This window comes from Otolemur garnettii, unplaced genomic scaffold (genome assembly GCF_000181295.1).
Source record: "Otolemur garnettii isolate 467f Iridium unplaced genomic scaffold, OtoGar3 scaffold00103, whole genome shotgun sequence".
NCBI lineage: Eukaryota > Metazoa > Chordata > Mammalia > Primates > Galagidae > Otolemur > Otolemur garnettii.
Window position 1 is genome coordinate 6,252,590 of NW_003852498.1, and position 10,110 is coordinate 6,262,699.

Sequence of the window (10,110 nt, forward strand, 5' to 3'; positions counted from 1 at the left end):
TGAGTATCCCCTCGTAGGGGCTCTTCTAAAATGTGACCCAGCTACTGTCACGTCCAGGGGTAGTCTAATTTCCCTCCCTTGGATCTGGGCTGGTCTTAGAACTCATATGCAGCCAAGGAATGTAGTAAAATGATGATGTGTGCCTCTCTGGTCACTTCATTTGAGAGAAGTCAGCTACTAAATTTCCTAAGACCACCAGGCTATGGTGATCACAAGCAGGTATTAACAGCTAACAGTCTCAGTCAACTGAACTACCAATGGACAAGCAGCATCAACAGAATAAGTCACCTTGGACACCCAGCCAAGCTGAGCCTTCAAGGGACTGCAATCCAAGTCAGCATTGACTATGACCAAGCAAGACCTACACAAAAACTGGCCAGCTGAAGCCAGGCACAATAGTTCAGGCCTGTAGTCCCAGCTACTGAGGTGAGAGGATGGCTGAGACCAAGAGTGCAAGGGTGCAGTGAGCTATGATCATTCTACTGCACACCAGGCTGGGCAAGGGAGGGAGATCTTATTAAAAAAAAAAAAAAAAACGTTTAAATAAAAAGCCCAACTGAGAGCTCCTAAATCCCTTACCTCATTGGTAAGCAAATTAAAATGGTTGATGATTGCTATTGTACACTACTAGGTTTGGGGTAATTTGTAACGCAGTAACTGAAACAAAGAGATCGTGGCTGAAGAATAGGGGGTTATTTTGGTTTTTTACTGTCATTTTTTTTTTAACTACCAAGTGAGCACCATGTATCAAAGAGAAATAACTGAAACTTGAAAATATAAACTTTCTGGGCAACAAAACAACTTAAATAACAATATATTATATGTATGTGTGTGCTTATATACTTTTATGTATCTATTTAACTTGAAAGAAATAACATTATATACATATGTGCTTATATACTTTTATATATATACATATATAATATGTATGTTATATAAGCACATTATATATATAAATGTGCTTATATACTTTTATGTCTCTATTTAACTTGAAAACTGAATGACTGACATTAACAATGTCACTGAGAAGGTAACAGTGAACGTAGACAAAAAAGGCAAAGAAACTGAAGCAGTCAGTGTAAATTAATAGACAGCACAAGACAGATGATCCAAAACTCAGATAAGGATAACTGGGATGCCTGAAGAAGAGAAACCAACTGCCCTGGGCTGAACAGTGTCCCCCAAATAATCATGTTCACCTAGAACCTCAGAATGTGATCTTATCTGGAAATTGAGTCTTTGTAGATATAATCAAAGTTAAAATAAGAGGAGGTAAGAGTGGGTTGGGGTGGGCCCTAAATCCAATGACTGGTGTCCTTCTAAGAAAGCCACGGGAAGACAAGGGCAGAGATTGGAGTGGAGTCTACAAACCAAGGACACCAAGAAGGCAGCAGAAAGGAACGAAACACATTCTCCCTATGGGCCTACTGAAGCGCCGACCTCAGGAGGCCAAAAAAGAAAAACATAAAACGTTTTGGACTTGTTGCCTCCAGAACTGAGAATAAAGTTCTGTTCTTTGAGGCCACCCAGGGTGTGGTTAACTTGTTACAGCAGCCCTGGAAAAATAATCAACCAGCAAATGTGTAAATACAAAACAGGAAAATTTAGCTGGCATAAAATCTGAAAAAAGTAAGCCACATCCAGGAAAATGATACACAAATCACTCCCACCTTGGACAGATCCTGTTTAAGCAACTGAATTACAAGAAAAAGAGAGAAATCTTGGCTTCCATTTCCAAAAACAACAAGGAAAGAAAACAATGAAGGCTCTAGAAGATTTGACAACACAATTAACAAGCTTCATCTAACGACCATCAATAAAATACTGCACATATTGGGGAATACATACTCTTTTTCAAATAAATATTTATGAAAACTGATTGCAGGTTTTCTAGGTCTACATGTGAGCAGCTTGAAAGTCACTACTATGTCCACTATGTCCTAACAAGTAAAAGGCTAAACACATGGAAAAAGCAACAACTTTTATTCAATCTGTAAGACAGGGGAGGACACAAGGCAAATCACGGCCCCAAGAGTGGGGAGACAGGCAAACAGGGAGTGACAGCGTATCAGAGCAGAAAAACCAGAAAACCCCTGAGGAAAACATGCTGGGGTAGGAAAACCTCAACTGTAATTGAAAAATTGATGGAGGCTCAGTGCCTGCAAGTTGGAGAGTTAAAAATTCCAAGGGGACCCAGTCAAAGGCAGTTCCCCACAGTATTATGAGCCTGAGCCCCAGGAATTCAATCAGGTTCTCACAGTAAATATAAGTGGAAAAATCCCTTCCTGCTTTCAGCTTGGGGGTTGGGGGGAGGAAGGAAGCATTTAGAACTATAGCAGAGCATTCTGATCTTCTTAACAAGGCCTGACCTCCAGAGAAATGTTTAACCAGAGCTTAGCCTATTGGGTTTTATCAGTAACTAACTGATCTAAGGGAAGGGAAATGCCCAACCCCAGCTGGCTAAACTGTCCCAGTTAAGGGGCAGGGTGGGGAACGTGGTGACTGGAAACTCATTACATACTAGACCATTAAGTGCCAAAAAATCAGATAAGTAATTATTTATAAGCTTCACTGGTGGTGAAATAAATGGAATATACCATGTTTAAGAAAAAGAGTACCAGGCGGTGCCTATGGCTCAGTGGGTAGGGCGCCGGCCCCATATACCAAGGGTGGTGGGTTCAAAACCCGGCCCGGCCAAACTACAACAACAACAACAAAAAAAAAAAAAACCCAGCCAGGCCTTGTGGCCAGCACGTGTAGTCCCAGCTACTTAGGAGGCTGAGGCAAGAAAGTTGCCTAACCCCAAGAGCTGGAGGTTGCTGTGAGCTGTGACGCCACAGTACTCTACTGAGGGAAATAAAGTGAGACTCTGTCTCTAAAAAAAACAGAAAAAGAGTACCCAATATTCTAAAAATCAATTTTCCCCAAAACTAACCTCAGATATAATCCAATACCAAACTAAATCCCAACAAGGTTCTGGGAAATTGGTTACATAAATTATAAAATTTCTGCAATAACACAAAGAGCCAAAAAAAAAAGTCATAAAAAAGAAAAAGGTTAAAACTCCCAATGAAGAACAAAGTTTAAGAGGGCTTATTTCAATGGCTTTAAAGACTGACAAAAATTTAAAAATAAAGACAGTGTGGCATTAACAGAAAAACAGACAAGTAAACCAATGGAAGAGATTAGAGGACCCGGATAATAGATCCACACATAGAGACCCAATATGTGACATAGCTGGCCCTGCAGATCAGAGCAAAAAAGATACCCTATTAATCTATGTTCTTGGGACAAGTTACTATGCATAAGGGGGAAAAAAGGAAATGGATCCCTTCTTCACAAAAATCAAGTACAGGTGAGGGTCTACATGAAAAGACAAAACTTCTAAAAGAAAATACCGGAGAAGAAATAATTCTTTCGGCATCCAGATGAAAAAATAAAAGCTTCTAAAAGAAAAGGAAAAAATCTGATTAGCCTCACAATTCCTCAGAACAGTTAATGCCAGGAGACAATAGAGCACTGTTATTAAAATTCCAAGACAAAAATATCATGAAGCAAATATATATTTTACCCAGCCAAGTTGCTATAAAAAATGGCAACTCAAACATGCCATTCTCAAACATGAAAGGCAGGGAATTCAGAACCCACAGAAGGCCACTGTGCAAAGACTACTTATTGAAATACCATTAAGGCTTGAGTGGACAAGCCATAATAAAACAACTGATGGTGAGCGGGCGAGTACCAAACCAATGTACTTACAGAGCTAAAATACAAACAATTTAGAAATTTAAGATGTTAAAGCAGAATCTACACATACAAACCTGGACAATACAGATGTAACAAGTGAACAACAATCTAGAATTAAGAATGAGGAGATGGGAAGAATGTGAGAGTGTTGCCTGTTTTCATATAAAAATAAACAGATCTGTCTAAAATTAAAACACATAATTTTAAAGAAACTGTAATCTTTACGTGTTGGGAGGCAGAGAAAGAAGGACCACTTGAGTGAGGCCAGGAATTCAAGACCAGCCTGGGTAACAGACCAAGACCCCCTCATTTCTACAAAAAAAAATTTTTAAAAAATTAACCAGGTGTGGCTTTACACACCTGTAAGTCCCAGCTACTCTGGAAGCTAAGGTGGGAGGATCACTTGAGCCCAGTTATTCAAGCCTCCAGTGAACCATCATCACACCACTGCTTTCCAGCCTAGCCTACAGAGTTAGACCCTGTCTCTTAAAAAAAAAACAAGAATAGGGAGGTGCCTGTTGCTCAGTGAGTAGGGGACAGGCCCCATATACCAAGGGTGGCGGGTTCGTACCCGGCCCGGACCAAATTGCAACAACAAAAAAAAGCCAGACGTTGTGGCGGGCGCCTATAGTCCCATCTACTCGGGAGGCTGAGGCAAGAGAATCGGAGGTTGCTGTGAGCTGTGATGCTATGGCACTCTACCAAGGGCAATGGAATGAGACTCTGTCTCTAAAAAAGAAAAAAATAAAAACAAACCAAAAAAAGGAATATTGGGGTTTTTGCAAATCAGCACAAATTTTTAATGATGGATAATATGCAGTGTTGACAAGGACACTAGGAAATGGACCTTCTCCCACACTACCGGTAGGAGAGCAAATTGGTATGAAATTTTAGTGGGCAATTTAGCAAAATAGAGCAAAATTTTAAATATAATTCCTAAAAGTAATAATCCATCGTTCCCAAAACTATTCCACAATCTGAATCAATTCACCCTCTCACCAGCCTGCTATAACTAAACCCGAAGAGAAAGTGGAAAAACAAAAGCAAAAAAAAAATCAGAAGCCAAAGCAAAAAACTGAATGATAGAAAATTACGTGAAAATCTTTATCACTCATTCTCTTCCTATGGTGCAATCCTGTAAAAGAACAAAAGGAACTGCCAAAAGGAAGAGTATGGTTATTAAGCAACTATGTCCGTTACGGGTCATAATGCTCCAGTATACAACAGCACAGAACTTATATATGCTTACTCCTAAGGTGAAGACTGTCTACAAGCACTGTTTTTAAAAAAATACCAGTTTATCTCTCTTGACCATACCTGTTAGCCAAACTGTGCAACCACGAAAGCCACCTCTGGTCCCCACCACCTGCCCTCTCTTGTTCCGGCTGACATGGTGGGCTTGATAGGTAACATTAGTTGCTCTCTGCATCCCCTGGGAAAAAAGAAAGAGAGAATTCTTGTTCACTTGAATCTTTTAAAAGTTAAACATATATTCTGTACAAACACACCATCAGTACCCTATACTAAAAGGAATAAAAAAGACAAACTAAATCTAGCCTTTTTTCTTTAGAATACTAGAATGGTATTTAGTACTTTACATATGTCAATTAATTTAATTCTCGCAGAAACCTAATGACATAGGTACTCTTACTATAGTAGTTTTATGGATGAAGGCATTAAACCTAAGAAAAGTTAAATAACTTGCCCAAGATCCCAGGAACAGTGATGGAGACTCCAGAGCCTAGTCTTTCCAAGTATTCATTTATTCAATCACTCATTCCATCAGCATTTACTGAGGCCCTACTAATATGCCCCGTGAACAAAACAGGGTTTCCATCCTCAATGAACTTACATTTCACAGGAGGAGAACGTAAGCCAATAAAACTTAATTACAACATCAGAGAGGGATAAGTACACTGTGGAAAAATAAAACCAGGGTAAAAAGTAGAGACAAGACAAATGAAGAATGTCTCCCCAGACAGGATGATCAAGAAATGCCTCTGCAAAGGTGGCATCTGAGTCGTCTCCTAATGAAACGTGGGAGGGATGTCTATGGGTGTCATAAAATAGCTACTTCTGCAATGAAAAACAGAGGAATGGACAGGTCATAACTTGATATTCTCCCAAAGTTTCTTCTTGAACAAAAAAGGCATAAAATTATATAGGCTGCAAAGAGTTTGAACAGACTCTCCTCCAAAGAACTATGTTTCCCTGAAAATAAGACCTACCCAAAAGATAAGCCCTAGCAGGATTTCTATACATTTGTTAAATATAAGCCCTACCCTGATAATAAGACCTATTGATAGGTCAGATATGCTGCATAGCCATGCCATGCATTTCCACGCAGAGAGGAAGACATCCCCTGAAAATAAGCCCTAGTATGTCTTCTTGAGAAAAAGATAAATATAGGACAGTGTCTTATTTTCAGGGAAACACAGAAGATACCCAAATAGTCAATAAACACATCAACTAATATTCAGTATCATTAGCCATCAGAGAAACTCAAATCAAAATCACAACAAGGTATCACCTGACACCCAGTAGAACAGCTACAATAAAGGAGGCAGACAGTAAGTACTGGGGAGGAAAGGGAGCAATTGGAATCTTCGTATCTTGGCTGGTGAGAATATGAAATAGTACCGTCATTTTAGAAAACAGCAGTCCTTCAAAACATTGTGCACAGGGTTACTATATGACCAAACAATCCCACTCCCTACACTATACTCAAAAAATAAAAACATACGACCACACCAAACTTGTGCAAATGAGGGAGGGGGAGGGGGGTGGAAGGAGGGTGATGGGTGGGACCACATCTGCGGTGCATCTTATAAGGGTACATGTGAAACTTACTCAATGTAGAATATACATGTCTTAACACAATAACTAAGAAAATACCATGAAAGCAATGTTAATCAGTTTAAAAAAAAAAAAAAAAACTTGTGCAAATGTCCATAGCAGAATTATTTGGAAAAACCTAAAAGGGGAAACAACCCAACTGTCCATCAACTGATGACTAGGGACACAAAATGTAAACAAAATTACATAGTACAGCCGTATGAATGAACATTATTTGGCAATAAAAAGGAATGAAGTACTAATATTTGTTACAACATATACGAAGCTCAAAGACATTGTGCTAAGCTAAAGAAGCCAGTCACAAAAGACCACGTGTTGAATAACTCCATTTATACACTGTATAGAATATATAAAGTAGATTAATAGTTATTACAGGCTGAGAGTTTGAGGGAAAACAGACAGCAAATGAAAATAGCTACAGAAATCTTTTAGAGGGTGATGCAAACGTTCTAATACTGATTGTGGGGATGGCTGCACATACCTACACGTATCCAGAGAGTTCCTGACTTAACAACTTTTCAACTTTACAATGATGTGAAAGGGATATGCATTCAGCAGAAATTATACTTCAAATCTGAATTTTGATCTTTTCCCCAGCTAGTAATATGCAGTACAATACTCTCTCATGATCCTCGGTAAACCAATACTCTACCAGTATTGGTTTACTGGTAACCAACACAGTAACCTGTGTTACCAGGTGATTCTGCCCAATTAATAAGCTAATGTAAGCAAGGTAACTATAGGCACATTTAAGGTAGGCTAGGCTAAGCTAAGACGTTCAGTAGGGAAGGCATATCAAATATCATTTTCAACTTACGATCTTTTCAACTTAATATGGGTTGATGAGGGCACAACTCCATCACTAAGTTGAGGACCATTTGTACTAAAAATCATTGCACTGTATACTGGGTCAATTGACCAGTATGCAAATTATATCTCAATAAAGCTGTTTTCTTAAAAAAAAAATTAGCTCACCCTTTATTTCCTATTTCTATGGAGAAAACAGATAATCTGGGTTATTTCAACAAGCTACATACTGCTACATTGAATAAAACAGGTGTCACCATTCCTTTGATAAGGCATTTGTACTCAATATTGCTTATAGCTCTTTCAAAACAGACTTATTCATCATTAATTTATTCAAAAATATTTACTCAATGCCTGCTACATTCTCCTAGATACTGTAACATCTGCCAAGACTCAGCTTGTTTTTTTTTTAAGTAATTAATTTTGATCTAGATCTTCAACCTCCATGTATACTGGTCTGCCTGAAAAGGTTTCTGAAACTGGTCTGCCTGAAAAGGTACCTTAAGGTTAAGGATCCATTTTCTGATCTTTCCCTTCACAATTCTATATAGAAGAAAGGCATCCCCCCACCAATCTGAATCTTGCTATCACTCATTATCCTAGGCTGGAAAGTCCTCTGGGGCCAAAGGAACAATTCTTTTAATAGCCACACCTCAAAAAGTCACACCTCTCCTCCACTAATCATCTCACTAACAGATGTATTTCCAACAAAATTATACTTTAGATGCTCAGTAATCATTTTTTAAAAATTGTAATACAGGCCAGATGCAATGACTCATGCCTATAATCCTAGCACTCTGAGAGGCCAAGGCTGGTGGACTGCTTAAGCTCAGGAGTTAGAGATCAGCTGAGCAAGAGTGAAACCTCTTCTCTACTAGAAATACAAATAACTAGCCAGGCATGGTTCGGCGCCCGTGGCAGAATGGTTTTGGTGCCAGACACATATACCGAGGCTGACGGCTTCAAACCCAGCCTGGGCCAGCTAAACAACAATGACAATTGCAACAAAAAAAAGCTGGGTGTTGTGGAGGGTGCCTGTGGTCCCAGCTACTAGGGACGCTGAGGCAATCGCTTAAGCCCAAGAGTTTGAGGTTGCTGTGAGCAGTGATGCCACAGCACTTTACTGAGGGCAACATAGTGGGACTCTCTCTCCAAACAAAACTAGCCAGGCATTGCAGTGGACCCTTATAGTCCCAGCTACTCGGGCAGCTGAGGCAAGAGGATCACTCCAGAGTTTGAGGTCGCTGTGAGCTATGATGCCATCATGGTACTCTACACAGGGCAACAGAGTAAGATTTTGTTTTAAAAAAAAAAAAATTGTAATATAGGTCTCTTGAGCCATTTCTTTTCAATAACTTCATGAAACAAACATAACTTAACCAGTTCTTCATTTTTAATAACTTAAACACAGACATCTCCATCCCCATCTCCTGGGAAGCAGCTGTGCCTCTTCAGCTGGGCCAAGCTGGCTAAGGAAGAAAAGAGGCCCAGGCCCTAGCGGTGAGGAGGGAGCCCCACATGTCCTGCTGCCTTCACTGGCAGATCCTGTTTGACGTGGTCGTTCTGTTTTGGGATTTCTCCAAGTTACTTTGCTCACAGGCAAGAAGCAGCAAATCTAATGAACGTTCATTCATTTTGGCCCTATAAAATACCTTCTGCTTTCCTTATTAAATTGAGCCAAAATGTATAAACATTATCATCTGACAAGCTATAACTAGTGACGATATGGTTGACAGAAAATACAGGGCAAATAGAAACTATGTTTTAATCACTAAAAAAGAATGTCCCCTCTGAGTTTTTTGCCTCCTACACTGAAAAAGATTCTGGCAACGAATGCGGTAGTCTGGGCAGGGTTTTTGTTTATGTATGTTTGATATTTTTCATATTAAAAAATAAACATTAATAAAAGATCTGCCACATTCTCCTATCTCCAAGTTTTTCACAGTAAGTCAAAGAACAATGTTTCAGACAACTGAACTGCAAACTAGTGAATTTTATGCCTGAAATGTAAGACTCTAAAGGCCTTACACATTCAGCCTTATTTTTCTTCTGCACCCACTCCAGACAAATCCTTTCTATAATTATGGTGAGGAAATACAACATTAGTGACTCACTCAGGGTCAAGAGTGAGTTAATTCCTTCTACCTCTAAATTTCTGTTCTCAGTCTTCAATAGGCTACCTGCTATCCATAGGACAGAGCAATCAGGCTTCTTCTTATCGTCACAGCCCAGGTGCACTGTAGAAACATGCATCTGGCCTGGCGATGTCTATCACCTAACCAGTCCTGTAACATATACTGACCACATCATTCATGGTTTTAATGAACCGTTTAATTAATTTTTAAGGTGTCTTTTTTTACATAAGTATTTTACTTCCTTAGGAAATTAGGGAAAGGACTATATTATATTTTCCACAGTGTCCACCTAGTTACTGATAATAAAAGTTAGCTACAAGGCATTTATGTTAAAGTATCATGTGTTATCAAATGAAATGATGGTGCTCGCTTCGGCAGCACATATACTAAAATTGGAATGATACAGAGATTAGCATGGCCCCTGTGCAAGGATGACACGCAAATTTGTGAAGCGTTCCATATTTTTTAGCTGGAGAATGTTCTTCTGAGCAAAGCATCACAAGAATGGAGGAGAAAGTATCCAATGTACACACCCCTATTATGAAACTAATTTATACCTTTTATA

The 10,110-nt window shown here is 39.2% G+C and overlaps 1 protein-coding gene and 1 non-coding gene across 2 annotated transcripts in view; one reads left to right on the forward strand and one right to left on the reverse strand.

The window, feature by feature from the left end:
- Positions 1 to 10,110, reverse strand: part of PAPSS1 (3'-phosphoadenosine 5'-phosphosulfate synthase 1) — a 103,598-nt gene that overhangs the window by 84,829 nt on the left and 8,659 nt on the right. The window contains exon 2 of the mRNA XM_003796343.2: positions 5,065 to 5,179. Within this exon, the coding sequence (XP_003796391.1) occupies positions 5,065 to 5,179 (115 nt within the window). The remainder of the gene's footprint in view (positions 1 to 5,064; positions 5,180 to 10,110) is intronic.
- On the forward strand, positions 9,908 to 10,011 carry LOC111727380. Its single transcript, XR_002774946.1, has one exon. It is a non-coding gene; the product is annotated as a U6 spliceosomal RNA (small nuclear RNA).